The 17,671-nt window shown below is 54.5% G+C and overlaps 3 protein-coding genes across 8 annotated transcripts in view; 1 reads left to right on the top strand and 2 right to left on the bottom strand.

Moving 5' to 3' along the window:
* The window catches only part of PNKD (PNKD metallo-beta-lactamase domain containing), a 59,277-nt gene extending 56,560 nt beyond the window's left edge, over positions 1-2,717 (bottom strand). The window contains exons 1-3 of one of the 3 annotated variants that reach the window (XM_037029180.1): positions 2,614-2,717; positions 1,687-1,855; positions 277-681 (exon numbers count right to left, since the gene is read on the bottom strand). In XM_037029180.1, coding sequence (XP_036885075.1) covers positions 489-681; positions 1,687-1,855; positions 2,614-2,680 — 429 coding nt within the window. In that variant the 5' untranslated portion in view covers positions 2,681-2,717 and the 3' untranslated portion in view covers positions 277-488. Of the gene's footprint in view, positions 1-276; positions 682-1,686; positions 1,856-2,083; positions 2,270-2,613 lie in introns of those variants that run through there. The other 2 variants (XM_037029177.1, XM_037029179.1) reach the window with 2 other exon arrangements.
* A 322-nt stretch (positions 2,718-3,039) lies between these two features.
* On the top strand, positions 3,040-8,541 carry AAMP (angio associated migratory cell protein). 4 transcript variants are annotated; one of them, XM_037029174.1, is made up of 12 exons: positions 3,040-3,250; positions 3,713-3,819; positions 4,033-4,087; positions 5,054-5,173; positions 5,683-5,822; positions 6,079-6,223; positions 6,534-6,617; positions 6,731-6,846; positions 6,979-7,082; positions 7,227-7,317; positions 7,516-7,670; positions 8,067-8,541. In XM_037029174.1, exons 1-12 carry the CDS (start codon positions 3,130-3,132, stop codon positions 8,140-8,142), a joined length of 1,314 nt encoding a protein of 437 aa, XP_036885069.1. In that variant the 5' UTR covers positions 3,040-3,129; the 3' UTR covers positions 8,143-8,541. The 4 variants fall into 4 exon arrangements, with proteins under 4 accessions (XP_036885069.1, XP_036885070.1, XP_036885068.1 ...); XM_037029173.1 differs by having other exon boundaries at positions 3,045-3,250; positions 3,716-3,819; XM_037029175.1 differs by lacking the exon at positions 4,033-4,087 and having other exon boundaries at positions 3,716-3,874.
* Positions 8,542-8,733: 192 nt separating this feature from the next.
* Positions 8,734-11,809, bottom strand: GPBAR1 (G protein-coupled bile acid receptor 1). The gene is made up of 2 exons (XM_037029201.1): positions 11,645-11,809; positions 8,734-10,016 (listed from the first exon to the last, which is right to left on the bottom strand). Exon 2 carries the CDS (start codon positions 9,969-9,971, stop codon positions 8,979-8,981), a length of 993 nt encoding a protein of 330 aa, XP_036885096.1. The 5' UTR covers positions 9,972-10,016; positions 11,645-11,809; the 3' UTR covers positions 8,734-8,978.
* Between the last annotated feature and the right edge of the window lie 5,862 nt (positions 11,810-17,671).

Here is a 17,671-nt window from a genome sequence, read left to right as displayed (position 1 = left end):
AGCCAGGAGTAGTGCTTTTCTTTCTTTCACACCCTCAATGCCCTTTTTAATTTTTTGTTTTTATTTGTTCAAAGCTGAGAGAGACTCCACCCTCCTGGCCAGCAGCTCTGTGGGCTTGGTCCCCAGGGCCTGAGCCTAGGCTTGTTGCTGAACTCTGTGGTTTCCCGCACCATTAAGACGGGAACACTGAATGCTTTTGTGAGACAGAGCACACAGAAGTAACCAGCCCCACCCTCAGTCCCTCCCATCCCAAGGGACTCAAAAATCCAGTCCCAGTTCCTTTCCACTCCAACACTCAACTTTATTAGCCTTTGGCTGGTTTCTGGGAGGTGAGGGTAGGGAGGAGGGATGGGTGCTGGCAGCAGCCTGGGCTTCGTGTGCCCTCTGGTGGACCTTAGAGGCAAAGACCAGATTTGCAGCCAAACCCAAGGGACTTCGCAGTTTGGAGGCCACAGTCAATACAGTCTAGGGGAGGGCCGCAGTGTTCCTCAGGTCTGTGCCCCAGACCCAGCTTCTGGAGATGGGGCGTGTTGGGAGGAGGCCCTGAACCTCTGCCTCTCATACTCGCCCGTGTTGGATGCCCGCATGTTCTGCCGAGCCTTCATCTGCTTCAAACGGTTCTTGTCCACTTCCCGCTTGGTGAGGATGAAGAGGAGGATACCACAGGGGAAGCCGATGGCCCTAGGGGTGGGGAGATGTGCATGGGGTTTGGGGAGGGGCCATGCCTCAGCCAGAGGAGCTGGGGAGAAATCTCATTCCAGCTTCACTGATTTGGGGAGAACTCAACACCTCTTGTCTATTCAGCCTCTGCACTGGCTGCTGGAGGGCTCCACACAAATAAGATCTTGCCACTGCCCTGCAAAAAATCCCTTCACAGCTCTCCAAGTTGAAAAAAATCCCTTCACAGCCAAGTTGAAATACCTAGGAATGGCACAACAGGCCCAATGTAGTTGGGTCTCTGCCTACTCTGCAGCCGGAGTGACCCTTCACAACACTGAGCCCTACAATCCTGCTGTACGGCAGTGCATGGTTCTCCTGACAGCCCATCCTCTTTCTTTAAGTCTTGGCAAAGTTTCCCTCTGCCTAAATTGCCCCACACCCTCTCCCACACTCCCCTTCTAATTCTGAGTAACTGCTACTTGGGAGCACCTTGGTGTGGGGGAAAGGGCATGGAGTCACAAGACCTGATAAGAATCCCAGCTCTGAGCCTCAGTTCTCTCATCTGTGAAATGGAGAGTGTGGTAATATTTACCAGAAAGACCAAACCATTACATTGTAAAGGGCCGGAAGACCTAAGGAGCTGAAAAAAGGTTAATTTCCCCTCCCCTTTAATATCAATCAATAACATGTATTAAGGTCTGAGTCGAATCTGAATAACAATGTACTGAACACCTTGTACGGAAAAACCTCAGTTGAGTCTCACCCAAGCTCCCCAGAAAAGATGAGGCCAGGGAACCAAATTCAAATCCGATTAGCTCAGCTTACTCCACAGAAAACCTGCTGTCTTTCCAATTGCACACACTTTCCAACTTCCGGCCCCATTCCTCCCAGATCCCCATTCCTTGCACCCAGCGCATCTGTCTCCACAATCTTGGATTCATCTTCCCACAAACACTTAGATAAGTTTCTAGGTCCCACCTTCCCCTGGTGCCATTCCCTATTGGTGGGCAAAGGGTTAAAACTCACCAGGCTAGTCCCACAGCTTTCATGGGGTTCTTGCCCCTCTTTCTGGGAATGTATTCCAGCTCAGGAGACAGGGGCTCAGGCTCTTCCTTGCACTCTGGGGAGCCATGGCTTTGCAGTGCCCGGGTCCGGTTCTGGGAAGCTTTGTTAGCTGTGGCTCCTGAGAGAATCCCTGTGGACAGAGAGAATGAAGGTCAGTAAGAGGGTGAGGAGAAAGCCTGGGGAGGAGTGGCTGACATCTGAGGAAGGGAGGTGACTGCAGTATGGTGTAACAAGTGCCAGGGATAATCCAAAGGCAAATGGGAAAATCGCCATCGAGGTGACACCTTTGGAAGCCACTTCCACGTCACTGTGGGCTCATCACCCTGGTGCCAGGAGAGCGAGTTTGGCTGTTCTTTACCTCATCACAAGACAGGATGGGAAGGACTGCAGTGGGACTCAACTTGAAACGCAGGAAAGAAATCTGCGAAAATGTTTGCAAACCGCAGAATGTTAGCAATGGAAGGGAGCCTAAAGGTTATCTACTCCGTCCCCTCGTTTTATAGAAGAGGAAACTGAAGCCCAAAGAGACGAACTTCTTCGCCCAAGGTCAAACTGGTAATTCTCCGGGGCTAGAACCCAAGCCTCCAGAAGCGCAGGGCTCTTTCCTCTGCACTGCGGTGAGTGTGAAACACCTGGAGCGCGGGAGTCTAAAAGGCTTCCTTGCGACTCCCTCGCGCAGCAAGACCCCGGAGGCGTTGTGTAACCCGAAGGCAGAGGGATGGGCTGCGTGACCTTTAGAGACCACCTTATGGCCCCCAGACTCTTTAAGACCCTGCAGAAGGGTGCGAGCAGGAATGGACAGCCCTGACCTCCTGCTGTCGCCGGGAGGGATGTGAAAAAAAAGGGGGTCTCCTGCAGTCCGGCCCTCCCCGGGGACCCTCTCCTTACCCCGGAGGACGCGGGCATTTCTCGCCCCCCGGCCCTTCAGCGCCGTAGCAGCTACCACCGCCGCCATGTTCAGATCCCACCCCCCTTCACCGCGGTCCCCTTCGGGAATTGTAGTTTGCGTAAGAGGCCTCCCCCGCTCCTTCCGTCCCGCCTACGGACCAGAAACTACATCTCCCAAAAGCGCTTAGAGCGCACAGAACCGAACTACTCTTCCCAGGAGACCCGGAGGCGCGCACGCTCGCTTGTTTCCCTCCCGTCGAGGGCGGAGTCAAGTTGGGCGGAGCTTGGGTTCTCCCTGCCACGCCCCGTCCCCTTCTACCAATCCTGCTCTGTGATTGGTCATTAAGTTAGACAACCCCTTTCCCTATTGGCCAAGCGTCCGTCGCTCTTCCTGACCGGGGAGTTGCCTACACCTATTTCCTCCCCGAGAGGAGGGGCCCTAGTTCCGCGTCGTCGCGGAGAGCTGACTCTGGGAGGCGTTTGGGCCCAGAGAAGTGGATCGGCTGCTTGCGCCGCATGGAGTCCGAATCGGAAAGCGGGGCTGCCGCTGACACCCCACCGCTGGAGACTCTAAGCTTCCATGGTGATGAAGAAATTATCGAGGTGGTAGAGCTGGATCCCGGTCCGCCGGACCCGGGTGAGAATTGCCGGTCCTCAGGCCACGGGACAGGAGGCGCTCACCTCTGGCCTATGACCCCTGTTTCTCCCCCCTCCCCTCTACACCGTACCGGTCATTCCTACCGACTTCCTTCGCCCTTCCCCTCTCCTCCCACCCCCACACTTCTCAGGCCTGGCCGGGGTGGGGGTTCCCCTGATGCCTCCTCTGGCCCTTCCCCTCACACACCCCCTTCCCATCATCCCCTCGGTCCTCCGTTAACACACAGCCTCTGGCCAACCCCAGGTGCTCTGACCCCTCCTGTCTCTGTCCCACACGCTTCCGCCTTCCTACCTCTTCTCCCCCCACCCCCCCAGCCCCGCAGAATCCTGTTCGTCTGACCTCACCCTCTTGCCACATGACCCACCCCAGCCCTAGGCCTCCCCACACTTGTGTCTCCATCCCCTTCTATCGCTGATGAGGCCCGTTTTCCTCTCCCCAAAGCAGATGATCTAGCTCAGGAGATGGAAGACGTGGACTTTGAAGAAGAAGAAGAAGAAGAGGAAGAGGGCAACGAGGAGGGCTGGGTTTTGGAACCCCAGGAAGGGGTGGTCGGCAGCATGGAGGGCCCAGATGATAGCGAGGTCACCTTTGCATTGCACTCAGGTAGGTCTCCGTGGAGACCCATTGTACACTGCGGCCAGGCAGGCATTTGAGCCTCGCACATCCGCTGTGTACCGAGCATTATAAGGGATGCAGAGATAGGGAAATACAGGCCTTGCCCTGGAGCAACTCACAGGTAGGGGGCAGTATNGGAAGGGGTGGTCGGCAGCATGGAGGGCCCAGATGATAGCGAGGTCACCTTTGCATTGCACTCAGGTAGGTCTCCGTGGAGACCCATTGTACACTGCGGCCAGGCAGGCATTTGAGCCTCGCACATCCGCTGTGTACCGAGCATTAATAAGGGATGCAGAGATAGGGAAATACAGGCCTTGCCCTGGAGCAACTCACAGGTAGGGGGCAGTATGAGGGACCCGAGGAGAGCTTGGCTCCTGGAGTCAGTTGAGAAACCTGAGTTCAAATCCTACCTCTCTTATTTACCAATTTATAATCTTTAAATCTCTCTGGGTCTTAATTTCCTTTTAAAAAGACACCTGTGGTAAAAGTTTTTAAAAAGTTGCTTTGCTCTGGTCGGTGTGGCTCAGTTGGTTGGGTGTCATCCCACAGATGGAAAGGTGAAGAGTTCGGTTCCTGGTCAGGGCACATGTCTGGGTTGTGGGTTTGGTCCCCAGGTGGGGCGTGTGCAAGGGGCAAACTGATCGATGTCTCTCTTACATTGATATCTCTCTCCCTTTCTTCCTCCCTTCCTCTCTCTGGAATTAATAAAGAAAACTTTTTAAAAGTAACCTTAGGGTAAATTAGATGTTATAGTACCTTTTTGAGCATATTTCACATAACCTTCAATTATTGGCTCTTAATAAGGAACCTGTAACACAGTGTTCTCCTCCCTGTGTTTGTACCCAGCCTGGTGGCACCCCATGCCAAGAACTGAAAGCCCTGCACATGCGCCCTCCTCTTTGCCTTGGCATCAGTGTGGGGTGGTAAAGGGTGCAGTACTGCAGGGGGGTCTGCCCTGGAGAAGTTCTTGGGGCTTGACAAGCTTCAGGAGGGATTTCTCCAATGCTCTGATGCTTGAAACTTAGAAGAATTTGGGTGCATCCTTCTTTCCCAGGAGGAAAGACCTGTTGCTTTGGGTGGAAGGGGGTGGGCTTCCTGCAGATCCTGAGGGAGAGAACCCCAGGTGGAAGCCCTGTCCGCTTACCAGTGCAACGTCTCTTGGGACAGCGTCTGTGTTTTGTGTGAGCCTGGATCCCAAGACCAACACCTTGGCCGTGACGGGGGGCGAAGATGACAAAGCCTTCGTGTGGAGGCTCAGTGATGGAGAGCTGCTCTTTGAGTGTGCAGGTAAGGATGCTCCAGTGAGGTCATGTCCCTTTGAAGGTCTTAGGGGGCTCATCTGCAGCGGTTGTGCATCCAACAGCCACTTACTGACCCCCATTTTGCCTGCTGTATGGGCCTAAGGACTCCAAAGAAGAATAGCAGAGTCCGTCATGGACATAGGGAAGGGAGACAGTAATTGGGCAAGGGAGTCTTCGAAAGTTATGAGAGGGGGAGACACAGGCTGACATAGGAGTGTGTGGGAAGAGGGGTAGATGTCAGTGTTCTGGGCAGAGGTGTGGAGTGGACTAAAGGATAAGACAGAGGCCTGGGCCATGTGGTTGAGTTGGGAGCCAGCAGTGCCTCCTCTGGGGAGACCTGGGTGTGTCTATTTCTGCACAGATGATGAGTTCGGTTGCCTGTTCTACTGGGATCTGCCCTTCTCCCAGCTGGTCTTTAAGAGGCCAGATGCATGGGTCATATGTCCCACTACCTGGTGCCCTCATATTCTCTTTCTGCCTTTTTTTTTTTGAAAGGTCATAAAGACTCTGTAACTTGTGCTGGTTTCAGCCATGACTCTACCCTAGTGGCCACAGGGGACATGAGTGGCCTTTTGAAAGTGTGGCAGGTGGACACCAAGGAGGAGGTCTGGTCCTTTGAAGCAGGAGATCTGGAGGTGAGATCACAGGAGTGGGATTCACCTCTGGGGGGCCTTGGGTCGTGGGAGAGAGCTTGGGGGCTCAGCCTCACCTTTCCCAGACCGAGCCATCTCTGAGCCAGCATACTCTCGAGGTACAGCAAGCACGTCTATGCCTGATATCTGGAGTGTCCCTGCTGGCTCAGAGCAGGAGAAGCTTGGTAGGGTTCATTAGGCAGGTTCCTAGGTGGGATGGGGTGACAGGCCACCCTGCTGACCCCTCCTCTCTGTCCAGTGGATGGAGTGGCACCCTCGGGCACCTGTCCTCCTGGCGGGCACTGCCGATGGCAACACCTGGATGTGGAAGGTCCCGAATGGTGACTGCAAGACCTTCCAGGGTCCCAACTGCCCAGCCACGTGTGGCCGAGTCCTCCCTGATGGTGAGAGGAGGACTTCCCTGAGTGTCCTTCCTTGAGTTCAGAGAGGGTGGATGCGGAGTTACATGCTTCTTAGGCTCCCTCCCAGACCACAGCCTGCAAACTCTAGGCCTCATCTCTGGAGCACTGACCCCCCAGGCCCCAGGAGACAGCTTCCCCTTTTCCACCCTGAACTGGGTCCCCTCTGCTGGTCCCTGGGGCAGAGTCTCTCCCCTCACTTGTTTCCCTCTCTTGTGCTCCCCGCCAGATTCCCCTGGTAGGTGTGTCTGAGTGTGCTGTCTGTCTTTCTCTCTTTGTGCCTCTGGCCCTTTAGGGAAGAGAGCTGTGGTCGGCTATGAAGATGGCACCATCAGGATTTGGGATCTGAAGCAGGGAAACCCTATCCACGTACTAAAAGGTGTCCAAGTGCGGGGAGTGTCACCCTGGGCCTTTGTGGGGAGAGGACTAAGACCTAGGGCAGTACTCAGGGGGGGCAGGATGAATGTGACTTATCCCCTTGCTCCATCCTAGGGACTGAGGGTCATCAGGGCCCTCTGACCTGTGTCGCCACCAACCAGGATGGCAGCCTGGTCCTAACTGGCTCCGTGGATTGTCAGGCCAAGGTGGTCAGTGCCACCACCGGCAAGGTGAGTGGGGCCCTCCGCTTTCTGCGTCTTCTCCCCTTCCTTTCTTATTCTTCACTCGACTTCCCTGCCCCACCGCCTTCCTTCTCTGTTAGAGGACCAAGCCCTTCTCTGATCCTTTCCTCTGGCTCATAGGTGGTGGGTGTTTTCAGGCCCGAGACTGTGGCCTCCCAGCCCAACCTGGGAGAAGGGGAGGAGAGTGAGTCCAACTCAGTGGAATCCCTGGGCTTCTGCAGTGTGTGAGTGTGAACCAGGACCTTGTCCTGGAGACAGCCTGAAGATGAGAGGGATGTGCTTGGGGAGGGTCCTGGGCTGGGGGTCCAGGAAGGAATGAAGGTATGGGAGCCCAGTCCCTCTGTGAGCTTTGTGGTGCTTCTGCCCAGGATGCCTCTGGCAGCTGTCGGCTACCTGGATGGGACCTTGGCCATCTATGACCTGTCTACGCAGACCCTCAGGCACCAGTGCCAGCACCAGGTAAAGGCAGCCTGGAGCCATGGTCATGGCCGTGGGGAAGCCCAGGGCTTTGGGAGGATCTGCCCCAGACCTGGCTCCTCCTACCTGGGTCTTTCTGTGGCCCATGTGCCCACCCTACCTCCCTCCATGAGAGGGAGCAGGTGTCTCTCACCTCTCCTGCCCTGACCTCCACCTTTCCTCGGTTGCACCCTGGCACAGTCGGGCATTGTGCAGCTGCTGTGGGAGGCAGGCACTGCTGTGGTTTACACCTGTAGCCTGGATGGCATCGTGCGCCTCTGGGATGCTCGGACTGGCCGCCTGTTGACTGACTACCGGGGCCACACGGCTGAGATCCTGGACTTTGCCCTCAGCAAGTAAGGCAATTGGGCAAGGGTTAGGGTGCCTGTGTTTGGAACATGGGAACAGCACGTGGTGGGCCACAGGGGCTTCAGGGTGTGGGGGTGGTTCCTGAGGGAAGATGGGACCCGAGGCCTGGTCACGGCTTGTGAGGCAGGAGTGCTGAGAAACCTGAGGGAGTCGTCACTGGCAACAGCGACTCACCGGGTCTCACATCAGTCCGTGGTGTCCCTCTCACCCCTTTCCCTCACTGGTTGCTGGCTTCACATGTGTTCACTCTGTGTGCATGTCGGCCAGTGCTAGGCACTAGGGGTCTGGAATATGTGCTGGAGAAGGCCACCTGGGGGTCCCTGGGTAGTGGGCTCAGAGCTGACCCCAAGGCCCCCTCCTCCGACCCATGCCTTTGTCCACAGAGATGCCTCCCTGGTGGTGACCACATCGGGAGACCACAAAGCAAAAGTATTTTGTGTCCAGAGACCTGACCGCTAGTGGCTGCAGCCTCTGCTTTGTGTCTGGCGTTGAGGAGGTGAAGGGAGACCCCTCACCAGCAGAGGCAGGAGGGTACGAGGGAAGAGGATGGGAGGGGCCTCGGACTACTTTCCAACCCCTTCATACTGACTTGCCCTCTCTATCCCTTTCTTCTCTTAAGAGACCCACCCCTCGGGTACCTCACCCCCTCACCCCTCACCCAGACCTGGGGGATCCCTCAGAGGGAGGTTCAGATCTCTTTCCCTTACTTTTCATTTGTGGGTGTGAGTCATGGGGTGTGTATTTGTATGTGGGGAGTAGGTCTTTGAGGTGCCCGTTCTTTCCCTTCCCAAGTCTAGGGGGGTGGAAAGGAGGAAGAGATATTAGTTACAGATTTTAAAAATGTAAATAAAATGTACTTCCCAGAGACAATGTCTGTGTTGATTTTGTGGTGGCCAGACCTGAGGAAGAACCAGTGAGGGGCATGTCAGGGTGAGGTCTGCCGGTGCTGCCACGCCCCCCCGCCCCTTCCCACCAAATCGGCCGTGTCTCCAGCACTCAGCTCACCCTCTCTGCTGGTGGTGCATCCTCACCTGCAATTGCTGGCCTGCCTAGAGCTGGAACCCCCCTTGATGCCTGCCTGGCTTTAGGTTCTGCCCACAGCTGTTGCACTTGCCTCTTCCTTTCTGCAGTACGGAATAAGTTACCAATAAACTGGGCCAGAGGAGTTTTATTTGACCAGGGTGTGGAAAACTAGGAGCAGGATCCCTGACCTCGAGGTGTGTAGACAAATTGGGACAGGCTTGGTGGCTGAGATAGATGGATGCTTCTAATAGGAGTGAGCAGAGGCCCTTCCCCTAGTTCAAGTCCAGGTCCATGCTGCTTTGGCTGCTGGTGCAGCAGGCAGCGCTGGGGCCAGGAGTGCCCTGGGAGGCTCTTCCCCGTAGCGCCTGCAGCCACCTTTGGGCTGCTGCCCTCCAGGGAGCTGTGTAGCGCTGGTCGCCCAGTCCCATGGCCACAGGCACAGCTGCCGCGCTGGCACTGCCCAGCGAAATGAGGGACAACAGAGGTCCAGGGCCCAGCGGTGGGCGCTGCTCATAGGCCAGCACCGACAGGAGCAGGGTGGCCACGTAGGGCCCCCAGCAGAGCCCAAAGAGCAGGGTTGCTCCAGCCTGTGCCCTCGCTTGCCTCCAGGTAAGGGCCCTGGCCAGGGCTGAGGGCGCCCCGCGGCATACTGCCCGCTCCAGCTGGCAGATGTCCTGCAGCTGGCGGTGGGCAGTGGCCAACACACAGGCGGAAAGAAGGGCCGCAGCACCCACGGCAGGCAGCAGCAGCCCGTAGACTTCGAGGTAGAGGTAGGGGGCTGGGAAGACAGCTTGGGAGCTGCAGTTGGCACCGGGGGCCCAGTGGTTCCATCCCAGAGCCGGCAGGCTGGCGAAGAGCAGGGGGCCAGCCCAGGTGAGGAGCAGGGCCAGCCAAGGGCTCCCAGGGGCCCGGAGGGGCCGCAGCACGGCCATGTAGCGCTCCCCGTGCACCAGCAGCAGGTTGGCGAGCAGGGAGAGGAAGGAGAAGTTGGGAGCCAAGTGGAGGAAGAGACAGGACCAGTAGCCTCGGCGGCTTTGGCTCCACAGGTCTGGCAGTGCGGGCAGTGCCAGCCCTGTGAGCAGCCCAGCGAGCAGCAGGCTCAGGAAGAAGCAGCCAGCGGGCAGGTTGCGCAGGCGGCGGTCCCCGGCGATGCCCAGGGCCAGGAGCAGGTTGGCCACGATGATGAGGCTAGCCAGGACCAGGGAGAGTCCAAAGGCCCCCATGGGAACAGCGCTGGGCTCCTCCCTGGTGCTGTTGGATGTCATCTTGGGCCCAGGGACAGCGGGGAGCTGGAGCAACTGCCAGCACGCCTGGACAGGAAACAGTGGGCCAGAGTCAGGCTGGGGCTGCAGGACACTGCCCTCTTGGGGGACGCGCACTGGTCTAGAGGTTGCTGCCCAGTGGGCTGCCATACGGACACTTTTTTCAATGAATGGCCAATTAAATTTTACCTAAAATTTTCTATTTTGGGCTTCTCTTATGAGCTCCGCTCTGGCAACATGTCCTGTATGGTAGCACCCAGCTGGAGTGCAGCAGTGGCTGTCTTCATACAGGTCCCTGCAGTCCCCTTTGGCCATTTCTGTCACCTGCTTGGTCCCCTCTGAGCACCTGTGGGTATGCCTGTTTAGATTAAAAGGTGGACCTACCCAGCAACAAAGCCTCTTGTCCATCCCTGTCTCCACCTGGTAAGGCCTCTGAATTAGCCAAAGGAGAAAATAGGGTCTGGCGGGTGTGTGGTGGTCCTCCGGCCATCCAGAGTCGAGAGCCTCCTTCGGGCTGGGGCCAGGTGTTAGCAGTGGGCGGTGAGACCAAGGAGAAGGGTCCCTCTCTTCAGATGCTCGCAGCCCAGTTGGCACCAGGGTGTTAAGGATTGGGGGGGAGGCAAGAGTGAGGCCGAAACAGGCCTCACTGATAATTAGAGTTTGTGACGAGTCCAGGGCAATGGCAGCAATAAGTGGGGTGCCCTGTCCCTTGCACCCCCCCACCCCCCATCTGCCCTTGAAGCCATTTGGTTACAGATCAGTGAGCAGCCTCCGGCCCATAAACTTGACTCATCCAAACCGCTCTAGCAACAAGGTGCCTTCCTGGGAACTGGAGGAGGGAGAGCAGTTACTGGGGAGGGGGTGGGGTAGGGAGGACTGGCAGTGAATGCAGAGATGCCAGCCGCAAGGCGGATACAACCCCGTCCCCCATCCCCCCCACGCACTCTCAGGGCTGAAGCTAACACTGGAGGGGAGGGGAGAGGAGCTGCTGGACAGGGCCTGGCCCCTCTGGGGCTCTGGTCTGTCCCTGCCTTTTCCTTCTGCCACAGCAGGCAACGGAAAGGGTCCTGAGCCCTGCTGGAACCCCTGTTTCTGTCGGCAGGGGAGCAGCTGATATTGCCAGGATCAAGGTCGATAAGGAAAGGAGTCCTACCGTCCCCTCTGGCAGGAGGATCAGAGGGCCCACAGCCACCCTGAGCCCATAGCCCCTTCTATTCAGTTCCTCCCAAGACCCTCGAATGAGGCTTCCAAGCTGCTGCACCCATTTCCGTTCTCGTTTTCTCTTCCTAAATCTTCCCCGGTGCCCTGCCCCACCTCAGGACAGCTATCCTTCTCAGCAGCCCCTCCAGTTCTGTTGCCCTTTGTCTCTGCATGGTCAACTCCATTAAACCCTGCAAGACCTCAGGGTTTGTTACTTCAGACGTGGCCTCTGGATCCTGGGCTGGAGCTCCAGCCTCCCCTGGAGTGAGTCCCCTATTCTGCCTCTTCGGAGCAGCAAGAAAGGCAGGGTCAGCCAGCCCCCACGGGTGACTTCACAGTGGCGTGTGGGTAGTGTGACCTGCACACAGCACACCCTGTGGCTCTGGTGGCTCGGCCTAGGTGTAATGGTCCTTTCAGGATCTGGGGCTGAGGTTTCCAGGTGTAGCCAAGGTGGGGAGGGGGGCACAGCTACTCACATGGCAGTTGGAGACAGGTGTTGCTCACCCAGCCTGGGCTTTCCTCTGAGTGTTAGGGGGCTACCGCAGCCAGCCTCACAGGGCTTCCCGAGATGCCTGATGTCCTGGCCTGGGAGAGCATGGTGCCTCCACTCTGCAGGACAGAGGCACCCAGAGCTCTTGGCAGCCCAGCCCAGGCTCTGCCCTTGCCTGGGTTCTGGGGTGGGTGGAGCTGAGGCCCCTGGCCTGCCGGTCTCAGCCTGGCCCCGCCTCTGTGGGTGGGACCTGGCACACCCTGGCTATAGCAACTGGGAGACCTTTCTCCCTCTCCTGCCATACCAGCTTCCCTTTCCAGACACTGGAGATAGATTGTCATTTAGATGGCAGATCCTCTATCTCAGGCCACCCAGTTTGGAGACCTCTCTCCTGCTATTGCCTAGCTAACCTGAGAAATGCCTCCCAGTTAATGAATAATGATTTCTTCTACCCCTCCCCAATTTCCACCCCAGCTAATACATTTACATTTTATGAGCCTTATTCCAGAGTGGCCAGCAAGCTGACAGCATGCTGAGCTCCCTTGGCCCCCTGTCTGCAGAAGAGGGACGCCTGTGCAGTGGTGGCAACAGTGGGCACGTTTGTGCCTGAGGCTCTTCACCACCCCATCCTTTTCAGCTGATAAAACCAGTCTTGCCTTCTGGAGTCGTTCTGCATTTTTCTCACCTGCTTTACGAGTCAAATTCTGGGCTATGAGGTACAACTAGCTCTGGGGGTGTGTCCTTGGGCAAGCTACCTCTTGTAGCTTAAATTTTCCCACCTGTAAAATGGGGAGAAAGCAAAGCCACACTCTCAGAGCGGTTGTGGAAACTGCTATGGCACAGGTGGAAAACACAAGGCCCGAGGGCTGAAACCGGTTTCCACCTTGTTTTATCCCGCCTGGCACCTCGTTTCTACCCGGCGGCAGCGCCAAGCTTTCGCTTAACTGTTAAGGCGTAGTTATATTTATACAGTCCTGAAATTACACCGGCCCTTTGAAAGCAACCGAGAGGCTGATGTGGCCCTGGGTGAAAATGAGTTTGATGCCCTGTCTGTGGGATAACATATGTAACATACTGATCAGATCCCAGGGGGTCTGATTAACAGGGGGAGGGACGTCTCAGCAAATGGCTCCTCTCCCTGCTCTTCCATAATGATTAAGAGGCATAAGCCAGTGTTACAATCTGAAAGCCTGGCTGTGAATCTCAGAATTCCAGCTGAGATCCTACTGTTTTTAGCTGTGTGAATTTGGGCAAGTAACTACAGCTTTCTTGCCTTAGTTTCCTCGTCTGTAAAATGGGCTCATTGTCCTCACCTGTTGAGACTAAATGAGGTAATGTGTGATGCAAACTTAGATCAGTGCTTAGCACAAAAGCACTCAATGGAAGGCAGCCGTTATTAACATTATCAGGACTTCTGCCGTTCTCTGCTGTCCCTTCCCTCCAGCCAACCCTCCCCTCGAAGAAAGAATCCCCTTGAGAAAGGCCAGTGGCCTAGGAAAAGTAAGAGACCAACGATACTTTTACTTCGTAGGGAAACTGAGGAGACTATGGACATGTGCCACTTAATGACAGGGATACTTTCTGAGAAATGTGTCCTTAGCAGATTTCGTTATTGTGGGATGCCATGGAAGGCACGTATGCAAACTTAGATGGTGCAGCCTGCTCCTCACCCAGGGTTAGTGCAGCCTACAGCTCTGTGGGGGAGGAAAAATAATTTTCCCTCTAACCTTCTGGGTTCTTGGCTGAGACATGCCTATAATAAGAGACAGATCAATAGGAGAAAAACAAATTGGTAACATGTATACATGGGAGCGACCCAGGAAAATGAGTAACTAGCCACAGTGTCGGAAGCCATCCCCTTTAATGTCATTGGCAGCTTATGACAAAAGATGTTGGGGGTGGGAGGAAAAGCACAGTAAACCAGGGTAAGGTCGTTATGCAAATTTCAGTGTGGTCTTCTACACTGATAAGACTTTCTAGAGATATGGTCATCCCCCTCTTCCTAGTGCACGAAGGGAGACACCCTTGCAAATGGAGATTTCCCTTGGTTTCCCGAGCTTCTTCCAAGTCTGAGGGTTGCTTAAAATCCACCAGTCTAAAAAAATAATCCTTATGCTAATGAGACATATTTGGGGTGGCAAATCTTGTTCCCTTACAGCTCCTAGGCTACCAGTACAGCATGTTACTGTTCTGGAGATGTAGGCAACTGTAACACAATGCTAAGTATCTGTGCGATGCGTTTTGCTACAACACTGGGAGATAGGAATTTTACATCTCCATAATCGTATGGGACCGCCGCTCTACATGCAGTCCTTCACTCACCAAACAGTCCTTATGCAGCACCCAACTGTACAGTGAGAAGAAGGGCAAGTTCAGGGCTGGGAAGCCAAGAGGTGTGCTCCCAATTTTACACTGTATCAAGTTTGGCTTTAAGGTGAGGGAGACACCAGTTACACTCCCTTAAGACTTGAAATAGGAGGAAATAGGCTAACATTGCAGAAAGAAAGCTGGAGGTGAGACATTAGGAAAAACTTCACTCAAGAATACAAGTGGACAGAGCATGGGGACTGGGGGGCCTCCGGGAGAGACCAAGGCTGAAGGGCTGGAGGCGCAGCAGTCAGGGGGCCTGGAGAGGCCAGACTTCTGTTGGGACAAAAAGTGGGAAGAGGAAAGCATTCGGCCTCAAACCTCCCCTTTGGGAGCTGATGGGTGGAGGACAATGGGTTCCAGACGGTCCTCAGCCCCACACTGTCAGGCAGAAGTCAGAGGCTCTGGGAGAGTTCATCCTGGAGTCTGGACAGAAGAGGGTGTGGGGCCCCTCGATACTGGGCTGCCAGGAATAAACAGACCTCCTTCTGTTCCCAGCCCTGGCCTCCTCCCCGAGGAATCCAGGATGTCTGTGTTTCTTCTTCACTGCTCTGTCTAAACACTGTGTGTGGGATGACGTGTGAAGGGGGACAGTTTGGGCAGTGGGAGCAAGGAAGCCTGGGTCCTGTCCCTTGCTTCCTCAGCCATTTCTTCCTGGATCATCCAGTTCCTTTCTGCTCCTCCATTAATTTTTGGGAATGGCTCATTTGCCTTCTCCCCTTTGCCCACAGGAGGGCCCTGGTGCAGGCAGTTTGCAGGTGCTCCATCCAGCTAACCCTGCAGGCTCTGGCGCCCCAACCCCACACTACTCTCCTTTCCTTGGGTTGAGTCTGCTTCATGGTACCCAGTCCAGAGTCCAGCAGGAAACCCTCAGGGCCTCCCTTGTCCATTCCATTCTCTTGGATGGATGAATTTCTCCGCTGACCCTCAGTGTCTGGGTGCAGTATGCAATGAGTGGAGGCAACGGGACACTGGGACCTCCTGGGCCCTGGTGGGCCTCCTTGAGCCGCTGTCCATCTCTTCACTCTGTTGGGAGTCTGGGAAGAGGTCTGGGCACCATCCTGTGACAGAGACGGGCCAGGATTCTGCCTTCAGGGAACTGAAATAGGGCAGAAGAAACCCTGGTCCTGTTAGGGTTAAATGGCCAGATTCTACAGGTCTACCAGGAGCCTTGGAAACTGCAGTGCTTTGATTCCCAAAGGGATAGGTATTGCTTGAACTCAATAGCGTTCCCCCTTGGTCACCCCAAAAGACCCAGGCTTGGGTCTTAGGTCCCAGTAGCTTCTGGGATGAATGGTCATTCCAACTTCGAGACTGAGGAGCTGAAATGGCAACTGTTAAGTACCACCCCTCCCCACCCTGTAAGATGGCAGATGCAGCGACTACCAGCACTTCCTTTTCCTGGCTTCAACTTCCTGTTCTTTGATCCCACCTTTCTACTTCCTCTTAGTCTGACCTCCTTTCCTGCCAAGCATGTCCAGGTCCCACTTTATCCAGGGATGGAGATGCCAGCCAACATCCTCCTCATGCCTGGTTGCAGCTTAAGGGCCACTCAAACAGAGAAAAGTACCCACTTTCTTGGAAAGGACCATGACGGCCCCAAACAGGGGTGTCCAACCTGCAGCCATGGGCCACACGCAGCCCAGGATGGTTGTGAATGCAGCCCAACACAAAATTGTAAACTTTACTTAACATACTGGTACTTTTTATGATTATGTGTTGCAATGTATTTAATGTGTGGCCCAGAGAGGCCAAAAGGTTGGACACCCCTGCCAGAATGACTGAGCTTGGCTTATATTGAATGACCTTGGCTTACATATATTGACCTTGGCTGTATATGAAATGGAACAAAGATTTATTAAATGCCATTATCAAGTATATAATTATAGGGATCATAATTGTCTTCAAACTTCTCACCTCTACAGTTTATATCCAAGGTCACTTGCACCTCCCAGATGTGGACCTGGGGGCAGGTGAGCCAATCAGTAGCGACCGAGACGAGATCACGTCCCCAGCCCACACCCTCCGTGTGCTGATCATCCTGAGAACCCCTCCTCCCACAGCCCTATGGGGCTTGGCTGAAGTTAGCAGGCCTTGGTCCACAAAGAGAGGGTCTTTGAGACGAGAGCCACACCAACACCAAGTGTGTCTTGGACACAGGTGGAGACAGGGGCACAAGTCTGGAGAGGGGCTTTCATCGTTTTTTTTTAAATGACAAGTCTTGTAATTAAGACAATGCCCTGGGACTTAACTGCTGTAAAAAATATGTAGTGCCTTGTTTTCCCCCAATTCTGTATTTTCTATGCAACCTGAGGGGTTTTTTTTTGTTTTGCTTTGTTTTACTATCTACAGGTGATAGATTTCAGATTCTCAGAAATCTGATCCCCACTACTGGCAAAAAGAGCCCAGTGGATTCCAACTTAGAGTTATGTTCTAAAATCAGCAGGAAAGCAAAAACTGCCACTAGTCAAAACTGCCCCTGAAAACCCCTATTAGTTCCTGGGAGACAGAATACATACATGTCACCAACACCCAAGGCATCTCATTTGGCCAGGATTCCCACCTATGCAAAGCAGGTGACAAGGGGTTGTCCCAGGAGAAGGCTGGGAAGACTCCACTGGAGCACGGTGCTCGTTCACTGGAGGCCTCGGGTTGGCACTGCAGGGGGACAGCACTCTCCAGGGGACAAGCCTGCTGAGGGGATGAGCACAGTGCTCTACAACTACATCCCGAGCTTTCTAAGGGCCCTTTAAGTGAAGTAAAATGAAGTCTGGATAACTAAATGACCTTGTGGCTTTCAAATTTCTTGAGTATGGCCCACAGAAGAGGCACTTTTACACTCCAGTCAAGATACGCACATATAACTAAAATACATTTCAAAATCAATACTTACCCTTAGTAGGTGTGATATACTTACTCTCATCTAGTCTGTACTATGGTTTTTAAGGTGGCGACAAAGCTACACATGTGATAAAATGCATAGAAATACATGGCACACAAATGAGCACATGCAGAACCTGGTAAAACCCTAGAACAGCCAGGGCCCTGTCCAGTCCCATTTACCAGTTTCCTCACTGTGGCTCTGTGCGAGCTACGAAAGCGCTACCACTGGGGGCATGGGGTGAAGGGTGTGCAGGGCGTCTGTACTGCTCTTACACTCTCACAGCTATATGTGAGTCTGTAACTATGTCAAAGTAGTATAGGGAATACAAATGCTGGTTGTGATGCAGCTGGGAAATGCTATATCCACTGCTGAGCCTCTGACCAGGGTAAGCATCAGATGGAAACAAATTAAAAGCGGGAGGAGGAAGAGACCATTAGAATGGCTCTCAAAGCACTTCAGGTACCCCTAAAATTCCTGATAGTTAAAAAAAAAAATCCTCACCAGAGGACATTTTTTTCATTGCCTTTAGAGAGACGGTTAAGAAGGGAGAGAAAGAAACATTGATGTGAATACAGAAGCATCGAATGGTTGCCTCCTGTATGCGACTGGGCCAGGGATCAAACCTGCAACCCTTCAGTTAAGGGGCAACATTCCAGCCAGCTGAGCCACACTCACCAGGGTTCTCCTGATTGATGTTCCTGTCGCTGGCCTGGGAATTTCTTTGCTACAGGTGGGCAGACTTAGTAACCCAGCTGTGAGGCA

Source organism: Sturnira hondurensis, unplaced genomic scaffold, assembly GCF_014824575.4.
Source record: "Sturnira hondurensis isolate 20B ecotype Veracruz unplaced genomic scaffold, ASM1482457v3 Scaffold0020237, whole genome shotgun sequence".
NCBI classification, from domain to species: Eukaryota; Metazoa; Chordata; class Mammalia; order Chiroptera; family Phyllostomidae; genus Sturnira; species Sturnira hondurensis.
Note: the sequence above shows the minus strand (reverse complement) of the source record. Positions and strands in the feature narration are given on the sequence as shown.